Consider the following 16,770-nt stretch of genomic DNA (forward strand, 5'->3'; position numbering starts at 1 on the left):
CTCCTAGCACTCTGCATGCTAGGAATACAGGCTCGAGCTACCTCGCCCGGCTCTTTTTTCTTTTTTTTTTTTTTTGTAGAGACAGAGTCTCACTTTATGGCCCTTGGTAGAGTGCCGTGGCCTCACCCAGCTCACAGCAACCTCCAGCTCCTGGGCTTAAGCGATTCTCTTGCCTCAGCCTCCCGAGTAGCTGGGACCCACAACTACTGGCGCCCGCCACAACGCCCGGCTATTTTTTGGTTGCAGTTTGGCCGGGGCCGGGTTTGAACCCGCCACCCTCAGTATATGGGGCCGGCGCCCTACCGACTGAGCCACAGGCGCCGCCCGGCTCTTTTTTCTTTTTTAGAGATAAGCTCTCTACTCTGTCACCTAGGCTGAGGTGCAGTGGCAGGATTACAGCTTACTGAAACCTTGAACTTCTGAACTCTAGGGGTCTTCCCTGCTTCAGTCTCCTGAGTAGCTGGTGCTACAGGTACCTGCCGTGAGACCCAGCTAATTGTTTCTATTTTTTGTTGAGATGGAGGGTCTCACTCTTGTTCATACTGATCTCAAATTCTTGAGCTCAAGAGATCCTTCCACCTTGGCCTCCCAGAGTGGTGGGATTATAGGCACGAGCCACTACGCCTGGCCTGAATTTTATTTACATATATATATATATATGTATTTTTTTTTTTTTTAAGAGACAGAGTCTCACTTTGTTGCCCTTTGCAGAGTGCCGTGGCATCACAGCTGACAGTAACCTCCAGCTCTTGGGCTCAGGCGATTCTTTTGCCTCAGCCTCCCGAGTAGCTGGGACCACAGGCACCTGCCACAATGCCCAGCTATTTTTTTTGCAGTTTGGCCGGGGCCGTGTTTCAACCTGCCACCCTCGGTGTATGGGGCCAGCGCCCCAACCCACTGAGCCATAGGCCCTTCCCTGAATTTTATATTTTTGATTGCTGGATTTTGTTATATTCCTTAAGGAACATTGAACTCTGTACTGGTGTGTAGTTAAACTTAGATTGATCCTAGTGAGGTTTGCTTTTAAGCTTGTTTGTGGCGTATCCAGAGAAACCTTTTTCCTGGGGTCAGATTACCTCCACTACTAAGTTGTAAGTTTTCTAGGGACTCTAGTCAATTTCTGTGTATTACAAGGAGTAGGGCGCTGGCCACATACACTGAAGCTGGCAGGTTCAAACCCAGCCAGGGCCAGCTGAGACAACAATGACAACTGCAACAAGAAAAAAAAAATAGCTGGGTGTTATTGTGGCAGGCGCCTGTAGTCCCAGCTGCTTGGAAGGCTGAGGCAAGAGAATCGCCTACGCCCAAGAGTTGGAGGTTGCTGTGAGCTGTGACGCCACGGCACTGTTACCCAGGGCGACATAGACTCTGTCTCAAAAAAAAAAGAAGAAGATTGTTCCCAGCCTTGTATGAGCTATTGAGTTTGTTCAGCCTACTGTTTTCCAGCAGTTTTTTGTCTGGCTCATGGAGTTTTACTACATACAGATTGGTACTCAGTCCAAAACTTGAGGGGAAATCCCTTCATGGATCTCTAGTCTGTGTATAGACTGTTTCTGTACACAGTCCTTCTCTCTAGTACTTCTTCCTCACAAATTCTAGCTGCCTTGGCTTCCCAGATTCTGGTCTCTGTCCTTTCAATTCCGTGAGACTACTAGGTGTTCATTACCTTTCCATGTATGTGCTACTGCTTAGAAACTGCCACTGGCGTTAAGCTGGGACAATCATAGGGTTCACTTCCTCTGTTTTTCCTTTTCTCGAGTCATAGTCTGTGCTACTGTTGTCAGTTGTCTAAAAGCATTGTTTTAAATATTTATGGCACACACAGTGGCTCGCCTATAATCGTAGCACTCTGAGAGATGGAGGGGGGTGGATTGCTCGAGCTCAGGAGTTGAAGATCAAAGTGAGCAAGAGCCACCTGTCTACTAAAAACAGAAAACCTAGCCATTTGTTGCAGTGGGTGCCTATAGACCCAGATCCTCAGGAGGCTGAGGCAAGAAGATCACTTGAGCCCAAGAGTTTGGTTGTTGTGAGCTGTGATGCCATGAAACTCTACATAGGGTTACCAAGTAAGACTCTTGTCTCAAAAAAAAAAAAAAACAAATCTTGGGCCACGTGTGGTGGCTTTTATGCCTACAATCCTAGCACTCTAGGTGGCTGAAGCAGGTGGATTACTCAAGCTCAGGGGTTTAAGGCCAGCCTAAGCAAGAGTGAGACCTCATCTCTAAAAATAGCCAGCGTTTTGGCGGGTCCCTGTAGTCCCAGCTGAGGCAAGAGGATCACTTGAGCTCAGGAGTTTGATGTTGCTGTGAGCTATGACGACTTCACGGCACTCTACCGAGGGTGACAAAGTAAAACTCTGTTTCAAAACAAATCTCATTTAGTTTTCTAATTGATTGTAGTGGGAGGACAACTTCTGCAGCTCCATCAGTAGGTTTTTTTCTTTTTTTTTTTTTTGAGACAGTCTCACTGTGTGGCCCTCAGTAGAGTGCTGTGGCGTCACAGCTTACAGCAACTTCAAACTTGTGGGCTTAAGCGATTCTTTCCTCAGCCTCCCAAGTAGCTGAGACAACAGGTGCCTGCCACAATGCCTGGGTATTTTTTTGTTTTTTGGTTGTAGTTGTAGTTGTTGCAGGCCCAGGCTGGCTTTGAACCTGCCAGCTTTGTGTATGTGCACACACAGGTGCACACCACTGCACTTGGCTAATTGTTTTGTTTTTTCTAGAGATGAGGTCTCACTATGTTGCCCAGGTTGGTATTGAACTCCTGGCCTTGAGTGATCCTCACACCTCAGTCTCCCAGAGTGTTGACATTATTGGCTGTGAGCCACCCCTCACCAGCTACCCATTAGTTGTTATTTCCCTATTTTTGATGATTTTCTGATCCTTCCCTCCCTCCCCAAACACTCTGACATTACTCATTGTATCTGGTCTTATTATAACAGTGTGTCTGTTGCCTCAGCTCATTTTGCTGAGGTGTATTTCACATATCATAAATTTCATACTTTTAAACTGTATAATGAAATGGATTTCAGTATATCTGTAAATCACATGACCCTAAGTATTGAATTCTAGAACATTTTCATCATCCCCAAAAGAAATTCTCTTTAGCATTCTCGGGGCGGTGCCTGTGGCTCAGTGAGTAGGGCGCCGGCCCCATATGCCGAGGGTGGCGGGTTCGGACCCAGCCCCGGCCAAATGGCAACAAAAAAATAGCCGGGCGTTGTGGCGGGCGCCTGTAGTCCCAGCTACTCGGGAGGCTGAGGCAAGAGAATCGCGTAAGCCCAAGAGTTAGAGGTTGCTGTGAGCTGTGTGAGGCCACGGCGCTCTACTGAGGGATAAAGTGAGACTCTGTCTCTACAAAAAAAAAAAAAAAAAAAGAAATTCTCTCTAGCATTCTCTGATTCCTTATCCTTTCCTCCTGTCTAGCTCAGCAACTGCCTTCTGTTTGTATGGATTTGCCTATTATGGTCAATGTATGACTTTTTATGTCTGGCTGCTCCTTTTTTTTTGAAAATAGAATCTCACGCTGTTGTCCCAGGCTAAAGTGCCATGGTATTAGCCTAGTTAACAGCAACCTCTAACTCCTGGGCTAAAGTAATACTCCTGCCTCAGTCTTCTGAGTAACTGGGACTACGGGCACCCACCACAACACCAGCTAGGTTCTCTGTTTTTAGTAGACATTGTGTATCCCGCTTACTCAGGCTGGTCTTGAACTCCTGAGCTCAAGCGATCCTCCCACTATGATTTCCCAGAGTGCTACTATTATAGGTCTGAGTCACCCTACCTGGCCCCGCCTTATTTTTTTCTTTCTTATTTTGGAGGCAGTGTCTCTCAGTCACACTGGTGTTGAGTACTCTGGCATCATAGCTCACAACAACCTCAAACTCTTAGACTCAAGCATTTCTCTTGCCTCAGCCTCCCGAGTAGCTGGGGTTACAGGTGCCTGCCATAATGCCCAGCAGTTTTTTTAGAGATGTGGTCTTGCTCTTGCTCAGGCTGGTCTTGAACTCCTGAGCTCAAGCAGTCCGCCTGCCTCAGCCTCCCAAAGTGCTAGGATTACAGGTGTGAGTCACCATTCCCAGCTTTTTTGAGACACAGTCTCACTCTGTCACCTGAGTTAAAGTGCAGTGATGCAGCCCCAAACACCTAGGCTCAAGCAATTCTACCTCTGCCTCCTGAGTAGCTGGGACTTACAGGCATGTGCCACTGCACTTGGCTAAGTTTTCTTTTTTTTTTTGTAGAATTGGGGTCTCACTCTTGCTTGGGCTGGTCATGAACTCTTGGGCTCAAGTGATCCTCCCATCTTGGCCTCCCATAGTGCTGGGATTATAGGTGTGAACCACCGCACTTGGCCAGTCCTTTTTAAAGGCAAAAGTAATTCAGTTCTTTACATGAATTAACTCTCCATTGTATAAAAATTACACATTTTGTTTATCCATCTGTAAGTTGATGGACATTTGATTTTTTTCTCCTTCCCCCTACCTGCTATGGGCCAGGCATGGTGTCTCACACCTGTGATTGTAGCACTCTTGGAGACCAAGGCGAGTGGATTGCTTGAGCTTAGGAGTTAAAGACAAGCCTGAGCCAGATCAAGACCACATCTCGGTTTGGTGCCCATAGCACAGTGGTTATGGTGCCAGCCACATACACCAAGGCTGGTGGGTTCAAACCCAGCCTGGACCTGCTAAATAACAGTGACAACTGCAACAAAAAATAGCCAAGTGTTCTGGCAGCGCCTGTTGTCCCTGCTACCTGGGAGGCTGAGGCAAGAGAATCTCTTAAGCCCAAGAGTTTGAGGTTGCTGTGAGCTGTGATGCTATAGCACTCTACCAATGGCGACATAATGAGACTGTTCCCCCCCGCCCTTCCCCCAAAAAACCACATCTCTACTAAAAGCAGAAGAATTAGCTGGGCACTGTAGGTGCCTATTGTCACAGCCACTTGGGAGGCTGAGGCAGGATGATTGCTTGAATCCAAGAGTTTGAAGTTGCTGTGAGCTAGGCTAGGGCCATGGCACTCTAGTCTGGGCAACATACTCTCTGTCTTAAGAAATAAATAAATTGGGCCGCGCCTGTAGTTCAGTGCGTAGGGCACCTGCCCCATATACCAAGGGTGGTGGTTCAAACCTGGCCCCGGACAAACTACAACAAAAAAATAGGCGTTGTGGCGGGTGCCTCTAGTCCCAGCTACTCGGGAGGATGAGGCAAGAGAATCGCCTAAGCCCAGGAGGTTACTGTGAGCTGTGATGCCATGGCACTCTACCGAGGGTGATAAAGTAAGACTCTGTCTCTAAAAAGAAAGAAAGAAATTAATGTTGCTATTAAATTTTTTTTTTTTTGAGACAGTCTCAAGCTCTCACCCTGGATGGAGTGCCATGGCATTATAGCTCATAGCCATCTCCAAGTCTTGGGCTCGAGCAATCCTCTTGCCTCAGTTTTTCTATTTTTGGTAGAGACAGGGTCTCACTTTTGCTCAGGCTGGTCTCAAACTTGTGAGCTCAAGCTATCACCCGTCTTGGTCTCCTGGAGTGCTAGAATTACAGGGGTGAGCATTGTGCTGGCCCAACATTTTCATATACATTTTTGTGCGGACAACTATTGCTTTCATTTCTTATGAGTATATATCTAAGGTGGAATCTTTTTTATTTATTTATTTAGAGATAGAGGCTCACTATGTCACCCTCGGTAGAGTGCTGTGGCATCATAGCTCACAGCAAACTCAAACTCTAAGGCTCAAGCAATCCTCTTGCCTCAGCCTCCCAAGTAGCTTGGACTATAGCCCAATGCCCAGCTATTTTTTTGTTGCAATTGTCATGTTGTTTAGCAGGCCCAGGCCGGGCTCACACCCGCCAGCCCCAGTATATGTGGCTGGCACTGTAACCATTGAGCTACAGGCACCGAGCCAGTAGAATCTTTTTTATATTCAACTTTTTAAGGAACTACTACACTTTTTTTTTTTTGGAGACAGTCTCACTTTGTCACTCCTGGTAGAGTGCCTTGGCGTCATAGCTCACTGCAACCTCTAACTCTTGGGCTCAAGCAATTGTCTTGCCTCAGTCTCCCGAGTAGCTGGGACTATAGGCGCCCGCCACAATGTATGGCTGTTTTTAGAGGCGGAGTCTCACTCTGGCTCAGGATGGTCTGGAACCTGTGAGCTCAGGCAATCCACCCACTTTGGCCTCCCACGATGCTAGGATTATAGGTGTGAGCCAACATTCCCAGCCTGCCACACTATTTTCCAAAGTGCCAAAGTGCTCCATTTTATATTTCCTTACATACCAGCAATATGTGAGGATTCCATTTTTTCCACATCTCTACTAACACTTGTCCTTTGTCTTTTGATTGTGTTCTTTCTAGTGAGTATGAAGTGGTATCTTATTGTAGTTTTTTTTTTTTTTTACTTAAAAATTGTTCCTTTTATTTGCACTTATTGTAGTTTTGATGTATATTTCCCCAATGACTAATGTTGAGCTCACTTCCTTCTTATTAGAGATATAACTAACTGTATTAAATAGTACCCGCCTCCACTTCTCCACAATTCATCTGTAATTTACTTTTTTCTCCCCATCTTTAGATTGTAAATAAGTGGAATACTGCTCTCATTGGCCTGATGACATACTTTCGGGAGGCTGTAGTAAACACCCAGGAACTATTGGACTTGCTGGTAAAGTGTGAGAACAAGATCCAGACACGTATCAAGATTGGACTCAACTCCAAAATGCCAAGTCGCTTTCCCCCTGTTGTGTTCTACACCCCTAAAGAGTTGGGGGGACTCGGCATGCTCTCAATGGGCCATGTGCTTATCCCCCAATCTGACCTCAGGTAGGGCTTGGTTGAAAATCATACTGGATCTTCATTAGCTGAGTGTTGTGGCAGGCGCCTGTAGTCCCAGCTACTTGGGAGGGCGAGGGAAGAGAATCACTTGAGCCCAAGAGTTTGAGGTTGCTGTGAGCTGTGACGTCACGGTACTCTACCCAGGGCGACAGCTTGAGACTGCTTCAAAAAAAAAGAAAAGAAAATCATACTAGATTTTCTTGCTTAGACCCTGAGGAAAGAGGGTATTTTTTTACTTTTAAGCATTATTATTTTCTCTAATCTTGGTTGTACCCAAAACAGGTGGTCCAAGCAGACAGATGTAGGTATCACACACTTTCGTTCAGGAATGAGCCATGAGGAAGACCAACTGATTCCCAACTTATACCGCTACATACAGCCATGGGAGAGTGAATTCATTGACTCTCAGCGGGTGTGGGCTGAGTATGCGCTCAAGAGACAGGAGGCCATTGCCCAGAACAGGTGGGCATCTAGGAGGGCACACCAAACCTGGGGCAGGGAGAAGGTGGGAAACTTTGAGTCATGTCTAGAGTTCAAGAGCTGAGCATGGGCAGCGCCTGTGGCTCAAAGGAGTAAGGCACCAGCTCCATCTGCTGGATGTGGCAGGTTCAAACCCAGCCCTGGCCAAAAACTGCAAAAAAAAAAAAAAAAAAGGAGCTGAGCATGACATATTTTATGGATGTGTGATGGCAGATTCTACTCCTGACCCTAATTATCCTTGGCAGGAAGGAATGATGAGGTCTTCATGTGAGAAAATGTTTTGACTTCAGTCTCTTATTCTTTGGTAGACGGCTGACTTTAGAAGATCTAGAAGATTCATGGGATCGTGGCATTCCTCGAATCAATACCCTTTTCCAGAAGGACCGGCATACATTGGCTTATGATAAGGGCTGGCGTGTCCGAACTGACTTTAAGCAGTACCAGGTACGTGGAGCAGGGATAGTGGAGAGATTTTCCCTGAATCAGGAGAACCCTAGAAACCTGAAACAGTAGGTGCCTAGAAGCTTGACTGTGCCTGCCTTGCCATCTAGGTTTTGAAGCAGAACCCCTTCTGGTGGACACACCAGCGGCATGATGGGAAGCTCTGGAACCTGAACAACTACCGAACAGACATGATCCAGGCCTTGGGTGGTGTGGAAGGCATTCTGGAACACACACTCTTCAAGGGCACTTACTTCCCTACTTGGGAGGGGCTTTTCTGGTGAGGATGCTCTTTCACAGGGACCTATCACAAACTTTGGAAGTTGTGTGCCTTTGTGGTCACCTATGGTGTTTCCCAGGCAGCCACTCCCAGGAGGTTAGCAGTGTACTGGGAGATGGCAGGACATCTCCTCACCTGGTTATTCTTTTCCTCAGGGAGAAGGCCAGTGGCTTTGAGGAGTCTATGAAGTGGAAGAAACTAACAAATGCTCAGCGATCAGGCTTGAACCAGATTCCTAATCGTAGATTCACACTTTGGTGGTCCCCAACCATCAATCGGGCCAATGTGAGTATGACTGGTAGACATGGGAGATGGGAAGCTAAAAACAAGTATTTCTCCTACCTTAATTATGTCCTGAGTATCAAATTCTCTTGATCTCTAATGTCTCATTCTTTTTTCCTGACAGGTATACGTAGGCTTTCAGGTGCAGCTGGACCTGACAGGTATCTTCATGCATGGCAAGATCCCCACGCTGAAGATCTCTCTCATCCAGATCTTCCGAGCTCACTTGTGGCAGAAGATCCATGAGAGTATCGTTATGGACTTGTGTCAGGTAAGCTAGAATTGACAGGAGAGGATACCATAAAAACAGGTCAACTTACTGTTCTGTATATGAGTAAATCCCTCCTGGAAGCGCTGAGGTTGAGACTCCTATTGCCTCATTATCTTAAATTGTACAAACCTTCCTTCTAACTGGGCTTCCATAACAATCATAATGTCTTTACCTTTGCCTTCAGGTGTTTGACCAGGAACTGGATGCATTGGAAATTGAGACAGTACAAAAGGAAACAATCCATCCCCGAAAATCCTATAAGATGAACTCTTCCTGTGCAGATATACTGCTCTTTGCCTCCTATAAATGGAATGTCTCACGCCCCTCGTTGCTGGCCGACTCCAAGTAAGTGGCTTATGACCTAGCCTTGGCATCCAGGAACAATCTTAGTTTTGCTGTTTCTCTAGCAGTACTGCTTTAGGAATTGACCCTGGATGCTTTTCCTTCAAACTTTGTGCCAAGGCTACCTCTGGAGCCTATCAGTGCTCTTAGTCAGGTCTGCTATCAGGAGGTTTTGCTGATCTGGAACAAGCAGTGGAAGGGTGGTTTGGGGGCTTAGATGAGTGATTGGGAAGTCTTGTGGTTCTGGAGACATTAGTTATGCCCACAGTTTCCTGCAAGCCTGACAGTTCTCCACCCTCAGGGATGTGATGGACAGCACTACCACTCAGAAGTATTGGATTGACATCCAGTTGCGTTGGGGAGACTATGATTCCCACGACATTGAGCGTTATGCCCGGGCCAAGTTCCTGGACTACACCACAGACAATATGAGTATCTACCCCTCACCCACAGGTGTACTCATAGCCATTGACCTGGCCTATAACTTGCACAGGTGAGTTGGGGCTCAGAAATGTGTATTTTCCATTAACTCCATACTTTAATGTAGTCGTGCTTTTTTAGTCTGCTTAGGTAGGGTGAGGTTTGGTGCTTTCCTCCTCCCTGACTTTCTCCCAGCCTGTATGTCCATAAACAAACTATTGTTAACCTAGCCAACAGTCTTTCTTCCTCCATAGAGTGCAATTTGCCTTATTCCTGGGGCTATTAGCCTGCACTTAACTTTTCTTGACCCCTCTACCCTCACAGTGCCTATGGAAACTGGTTCCCGGGCAGCAAGCCTCTTATACAGCAGGCCATGGCCAAGATCATGAAGGCAAACCCTGCCTTGTATGTGTTACGTGAACGGATCCGCAAGGGGCTGCAGCTCTATTCATCGGAGCCCACTGAGCCTTATCTCTCCTCTCAGAACTATGGTGAGCTCTTCTCCAACCAGATTATCTGGTTTGTGGATGACACTAATGTCTACAGAGTGACTATCCACAAGGTGAGTGTTAAAAGCAGTATGCCTAGCGTAGGGAAATAGGACAAAATGTGTACACATAATGGGATGAAGGCAGGGTGGTTGTGTCTAGGCATCACTAACTAATGTAATCATTCTTTAGACCTTTGAAGGAAACTTGACAACCAAGCCCATCAACGGGGCCATCTTCATCTTCAACCCACGAACAGGGCAGCTGTTCCTCAAGATAATCCACACATCTGTGTGGGCTGGACAAAAGCGTTTGGGACAGGTGAGCAGGTTAAAGGATGGAGAGGCCACAGAACCTTGCTGCCTTATTCTTTAAAAGGGGGGAGACGAGAGAGAATCTGCTGTTCTCTTGTTGAAAGACTGAGAGCGAGTGGTGCCCGTGGCTCAGTGAATAGGGCGCCAGTCCCATATACCTGAGGGTTCAAACCTGGCCCCGACCAAACTGCAACAAAAAAATAACCGGGTGTTGTGGTGGGCACCTGTAGTCCCAGCTACTTGGGAGGCTGAGGCAAGAGAATCACCTAAGCCCAAGAGCTGGAGGTTGCTGTGAGCTGTGATGCCACGACACTCTACCGAGGGTGACAAAATAAGACTGTCTCTTTAAAAAAAAAAAAAAGACAGAGCATCTCATTTGAACTTACCCCTGAATTTGGGAAATATTCTCCTATAGGAGGTCCCAGAGTGTGTGTGTGTGAGATGCTTCATTACCTTCCAGATGGTCCCTCTGCTTCCTGAATCTACCATCTTTAACTAATCTTGAACAGGGCTACCAAAAGTTATCTTTTAAAGGGAATAAACATGTTTTAAAGTATCACTTTCACCAAATCTTTCTACTCAAAATCTTTAGGAGCACCTTTCTCACTGAATTAACCTCTTTGTTGGTTCTGTGCATACTTTTAATAATTTCTTTTTTTTTTTTTTTGTGATTTTTCTTTGGCCGGGGCTGGGTTTGAACCCACCATCTCCGGCATATGGGACCAGCACCCTACTCCTTGAGCCACAGGTGCCCCCAGCTTTGTACATACTTTATATTTGACTAGACTGTACTTGTCCAGCCACAGTCTCTTCTTTATAGCATGTTTTCTCTTGCAAATGGTCTAGGATCCTGGTATCCCAAAACCCTGATATTCATCTTCATCTTTATGGCTTTGCTCATTGTTTTCTTTCTTTCTAGAACAAACTTTCCTTTAATCACAGTTTATCCCTTAAGACTTATTTCTTTCTTTCTGGTTTTTTTTTTTTTTGAGACAGAGTCTTACTTGCTCACCCTTGGTAGAGTGTTGTGGCATCTTTTTTTTTTTTCTTTTTTAAGTGTTGTGGCATCTTAGCTCACAGCAACCTCAAACTCTTGGATTCAAATCATCCTCTTGCCTCAGACTTCCAAGTAGCTGAGGCTATAGACACCCACTACAATACCAGGCTATTTTTAGAGACAGGGTCTCGCTCTGGCTCAGGCTGGTCTTGAACCTGTGAGCTCAAGCAATCCACCTGCCTTGGCCTCCCAAGTTCTGGGATTACAGGCATGAGCTACCATGCCTGGCTTAAGATCTATTTCTTTGTGCAGTATTTTATGATCCTTTTAGTTTTAATTTCTTTTGTTCTTGAACTCTTAGAATATAGTAAATGGTTTAGCACGTGATCATAAACTGCCTTGTGGCATTATCTTGTATAGGTTGAAAAAATATTTTGGAAAGACTATCTGACACTTTCTGCCTTCTAAGTACCTAACATTAAATACCAGTGTTCAATAGAAACATATTAATTATTTTAAAACTAGCATCTTCTGTTCTAGATGATCTGAGAGAGTAGTGACTCAATTTCCATTTTCTTCTCTCTTGCTTTTTAGTTGGCTAAGTGGAAGACAGCTGAGGAGGTGGCTGCCCTGATCCGATCTCTGCCTGTGGAGGAGCAGCCCAAACAGATCATTGTTACCAGGAAGGGCATGCTGGATCCATTGGAGGTAAGGGAAGTGGGCAGGGTAGAAGAAAGGAGGCCTGAGATCTGTAGGCTCTGTTTCTAATCTTGGACTTGATCTTGACTTAGGTGCATTTGCTGGACTTCCCCAATATTGTAATCAAAGGATCAGAGCTTCAGCTCCCTTTCCAGGCTTGTCTAAAGGTGGAAAAATTTGGGGATCTAATCCTTAAAGCCACTGAGCCCCAGATGGTTCTCTTCAACCTCTATGATGACTGGCTCAAGACTATTTCATCTTATACGGTATGAAGCCAATCAGGTAGAGAGAGGGAAAAGAAGGTCCTGTTCTGGGTGGCGCCTATGGCTCAAGAGGTAGGGCGCTGGCCCCATATACCAGAGGAGAGGTGGCGGGTTCAAACCCAGCCCGGGCCAAAAACTGCAAAAAAAAAAAAAAGAAGAAGAAGAAGAAGATTCTGTTCTTAGGTTTTCTAACTTAATGGGGCCATTTTTACATTTTCAACTAATGGAAGGGGTAGGAACTTTGCTGGTTTATGGGGGATTGGGATCTTAGAATTTGAAATCCATTCTTGAAGCTGGGCATTGTGGGTGCCTGTAGTCCCAGATGCTCGGGAGGCTAAGGCAGAAGGATCTCTGGAGCTTGGGAGTTTGCGCTATGATGCCAGGGCTCTGTATCCAGGGCTATAGAGTGGGACTCTGCCTTAAAAAAGAAATCCATTCTTGGGTTTCCTGAAAGGATAGGATAACAAAAAATGGGGAGAGCCTTTAACAGCTGACTTCCCCCAACTCTTCCAAACTCTTTACAGGCTTTCTCCCGTCTTATCTTGATTCTTCGTGCCCTGCATGTAAACAATGACCGGGCGAAGGTGATCCTGAAGCCAGATAAGACTACTATCACAGAACCACATCACATCTGGCCCACTCTGACTGATGAGGAGTGGATCAAGGTGGAGGTGCAGCTCAAGGATCTCATCTTGGCCGACTATGGCAAGAAAAACAAGTGAGCAGGCTGGTGGGGAGACAGATGGGAGGTCTGACAAGGGTTAGGTGGGTGGCTCAGTAAATGGTTTCTGGGGTTTTGAAACATTTAGACTCAAAAATTTCTCAAGAAATTATCTTAGAAGAGTGATTAGGTATTGATAGGTGTTTTAGGGCCCGAGTCTGACTTTTGACCATTGTTTCTCAGTGGAGGCACTGTTACCATTTTGAGCAGGGCATTTCTTTACTGCCCCATATATTATAGGAAATTTTAACATCCTAGACTTCAAGTAATAGTGCTGATGGCACTCTTCACACCTTCCTCCCCTCCCCTTCCCTCCCTACCTGTCTTTGTGGCAACCAAAAATGTCCATAGATTGGCTATGCCCAGTGGCTCACGCCTGTAATCCTGTCAACTCTGGGAGGCCAAAGCTGGTGGATTGCTTAAAATCAGGAGTTCAAGACCAGCTTGAGCAAGAGTGAAACCTATAGAAAAAACTAGCTGGGTGTTAGGGTGAGCACCTATAGTCTCAGCTACTTGGGAGGCCAAGGCAAGAGGATCCTTGAGCCCAGGAGTTTGAGGTTGCTGTGAGCTGTGACACTACAGCACTCTAGCCTGGGGCAATGGAGTAAGGTTCTATTTCAAGAAAAACCAAAACAAAAATGTCCATTGATTACCAAATACCCCCTATGATCACTGACTATGAGACCTCTGATAAGCACAATATACTAGGGTTTTTGGTGTTTTCCATTTCTGAGAATTGTCCTGTGGTGGGGCATTTTGTGTTAAAGAGTGGGAGCTGTGGATGCTGAATAGCTGGAAGGTACACATGCATAGTGCCATGCTACTTGGGATCTGATGAATCTCAGAAGTATTGGTGCATCTGACACTTTTACAAGTGTCACTTGGGCTTGGCGCCTGTGGCTCAAGCAGCTAAGGCGCCAGCCACGTACACCTGAGCTGGCGGGTTCAAGTCCAGCCTGGGCCCGCCGAACAACAATGATGGCTGCAACCAAAAAATAGCCAGGCGTTGTGGCAGATGCCTGTAATCCAGCTACTTGGGAGGCAGAAGCAGGAGAATCGCTTGAGCCCAGGAGTTGGAAGTTGCTGTGAGCTGTGATGCCACAGCACTCTACCCAGGGTGACAGCTTGAGGCTCTGTCTCAAAAAATAAATAAATAAATAAATAATAAATTTATTAAAAAAAAAAAAAAGAAGTGTCACTTGAAGATTGTCTGGGACAAGAACATAAGCTGCACTTTCCTACCAAATTACACCCTTGACATTCAAGCAGAAGTGACCAAAGGGGTGGGATCCTTGTGGTGTAACCACACTGTCTCCACAGTGTGAATGTGGCATCACTGACACAATCAGAAATTCGAGACATCATCCTGGGTATGGAGATCTCAGCACCATCACAGCAACGGCAGCAGATAGCTGAGATTGAGAAGCAGACCAAGGAACAATCACAACTGACTGCAACACAGACTCGAACTGTCAACAAGCATGGTGACGAGATCATTACCTCTACCACCAGCAATTATGAGACCCAGACTTTCTCATCAAAGACTGAATGGAGGGTCAGGTACTGTAAAGGGCAAGAAGGTAGGGGAAGGAAGGCTTGCTGGCATTACCTAAGGTGGTTGGGATGAGAGAAGCTGATATCCCTGGCTTATTTGTAGGGCCATCTCTGCTGCCAATCTGCATTTGAGGACCAATCACATCTATGTTTCATCTGATGACATCAAGGAGACTGGTTACACCTATATCCTTCCCAAGAATGTGCTTAAGAAGTTCATCTGCATATCTGACCTTCGGGCCCAAGTGAGTAGTGTGTTCAACTAGGCCACAGCATGTGCCTAGCATATTATATGTCTAAAATTCACCTGAGATTTTCCAGAACTTGAGATGCTAGTTTTGGCTGGAAACAGTGGGTCATACCCATAATCCTAACACACTGGGAGGAGTTCGAGACCAGCCTGAGCAAGAGTGAGAACCCCGTCTCTACTAAAAATAGAAAAAATATCTGGGTGTCATGGTTGGTGCCAATAGTTCAGCTCCTTGGGAGACTGAGGCAAGAGGATTGCCTAAGCCCAGGAGTTTGAGGTTGCTATTAGCCGTAATAATGCCAGGACACTCTACCCAGAGCAGCAGAGTAAGACTCTGTTTCAAAAAAAGGCTAGTTTTAAGATTCATGGACAAATAACTATACAAAGATACCCAAAAGAGGAGGATTTTTGGCTGCCAGGATATATCAAAACATATTATAAGACTGTGGCAATTGGGTGGCACCTATAGCTTAATGGAGTAGGGCGCCAGTGGGTTCAAACCCAGCCCAGGCCAAAAAACTGCAGGAAAAAAAAAAAGGGTGGCAATTAAGACAGTGTAGTACGGCAGGGCATGGTGGCTCATGCCTGTAATCCTAGCACTCTGGGAGGCTAAGGCAGTTGGATAGCTTGAGCTCATGAGTTTAAGGCCAGCCTGAGCAAGAGTGAGACCATGTCTCTAAAAAAATAGCCAGGCACTGTGGCAGGTGCTTGTAGTCCTATCTAATAGGGAGGCTGAGGCAAGAGGATCACTTGAGCCCAAGAGTTTGAGGTTGCTGTGAGCTATGATGCTATGGCCCTCTACCGAGGGCAACAAAGTGAGACTCTGTCTCAAAAAAAAAGTTTGGTGCCCATGGCTCAGTGGTTAGGGTGCCAGCCACATGCACTGGGGCTCGTGGGTTTGAACCCGATCAGGGACTGCTAAACAACAATAACAAAACAAAATAGCTGGGCATTGTGGCAGGCGCCTATGTAGTTCCAGCTACTTGGGAGGCTGAGGCAAGAGAATCTCTTAAACTCAAAAGTTTGAGATTGCTGTGAGCTATGAGGCTATGGCACTCTACGGAGGGCAACATAGTGAGACTGTATCTCTAAAGAAAAGTATAGTAAATGTAATAATGGCCTAAAAGTTATTAGAAGAAAATTATATGGCTGGGTATGGTGGCTCACACCTGTAATCCTAGCACTCTGAGAGGCCAAGGTGGATGGATTGCTTGAGCTTACAAGTTCAAAACCAGCCTGAGAAAAAGCAAGACCTCATCTCTACTAAAAATAAAAAAACTGGTGCATCTTACAAGGGTATATGTGAAACTTGGTAAACGGTCTATGAAGCTAGTGAATGATGCCCCATGATCATATCAATGTACACAGCTATGATTTAATAAAAAAGAAAAATAAATAGGGCGGCACCTGTGGCTCAGTCGGTAAGGTGCCGGCCCCATATACCAAGGGTGGCGGGTTCAAACCCGGCCCCGGCCAAACTGCAACAAAAAAATAGCCGGGTGTTGTGGCGGGTGCCTGTAGTCACAGCTACTTGGGAGGCTGAGGCAAGAGAATCGCTTAAGCCCAGGAGTTGGAGGTTGCTGTGAGCTGTGTAATGCCATGGCACTCTACCTAGGGCCATAAAGTGAGACTCTGTCTCTACATAAAAATAAATAAATAAATAGAAAAACCAAGAGAAGAGGATCACTTGAGCCCAAGAGTTTGAGGTTGCTGTAAGCTGTGACACCACAGTCCTCTACCCAGGGCAACAGCCTGTGACTTGGTCTCACAGGAAAAATAAATAAATAATGGCTTGGCACCCATAGCTCAGTGGCTAGGACTCCAGCCACATACACCAAAGCTGGTGGGTTTGAATCCAGCCTGGGCCTGCCAAACAACGATAACTACAATCAAAAAAAAAAAAAGAGAATAGCATGTAGTCAGAAATAGAATTGTGTGTGTATAATAAATGTATATCAAGTTTGTGGATTAAAGATGTCTTATGATATTGAAACAGTTGGGAAAAGGCTAGATTCTTGCCTCACATCACTTACATAAAATCTAAGTAGAGTGAAAATCTATAAAATATAGCGTTGTCCAATTTTTTGGCTTCTTTGCACCACACTGGAAGAAGAATTGTCTTGGGTCACACGTTAA

The 16,770-nt window shown here is 45.8% G+C and overlaps 1 protein-coding gene across 2 annotated transcripts in view; it reads left to right on the forward strand.

The window, feature by feature from the left end:
* PRPF8 (pre-mRNA processing factor 8) overlaps positions 1 to 16,770 on the forward strand; it is a 49,625-nt gene that overhangs the window by 28,631 nt on the left and 4,224 nt on the right. For both annotated transcript variants that reach the window (XM_053568659.1, XM_053568658.1), the window contains exons 25-39: positions 6,573 to 6,820; positions 7,115 to 7,294; positions 7,621 to 7,756; positions 7,864 to 8,033; positions 8,189 to 8,318; positions 8,440 to 8,586; positions 8,771 to 8,931; positions 9,230 to 9,421; positions 9,673 to 9,910; positions 10,029 to 10,157; positions 11,742 to 11,855; positions 11,939 to 12,112; positions 12,634 to 12,827; positions 14,151 to 14,390; positions 14,488 to 14,629. In XM_053568659.1, coding sequence (XP_053424634.1) covers positions 6,573 to 6,820; positions 7,115 to 7,294; positions 7,621 to 7,756; positions 7,864 to 8,033; positions 8,189 to 8,318; positions 8,440 to 8,586; positions 8,771 to 8,931; positions 9,230 to 9,421; positions 9,673 to 9,910; positions 10,029 to 10,157; positions 11,742 to 11,855; positions 11,939 to 12,112; positions 12,634 to 12,827; positions 14,151 to 14,390; positions 14,488 to 14,629 — 2,595 coding nt within the window. The remainder of the gene's footprint in view (positions 1 to 6,572; positions 6,821 to 7,114; positions 7,295 to 7,620; positions 7,757 to 7,863; positions 8,034 to 8,188; positions 8,319 to 8,439; positions 8,587 to 8,770; positions 8,932 to 9,229; positions 9,422 to 9,672; positions 9,911 to 10,028; positions 10,158 to 11,741; positions 11,856 to 11,938; positions 12,113 to 12,633; positions 12,828 to 14,150; positions 14,391 to 14,487; positions 14,630 to 16,770) is intronic.

Source organism: Nycticebus coucang, chromosome 18, assembly GCF_027406575.1.
Source record: "Nycticebus coucang isolate mNycCou1 chromosome 18, mNycCou1.pri, whole genome shotgun sequence".
Lineage (NCBI taxonomy): Eukaryota > Metazoa > Chordata > Mammalia > Primates > Lorisidae > Nycticebus > Nycticebus coucang.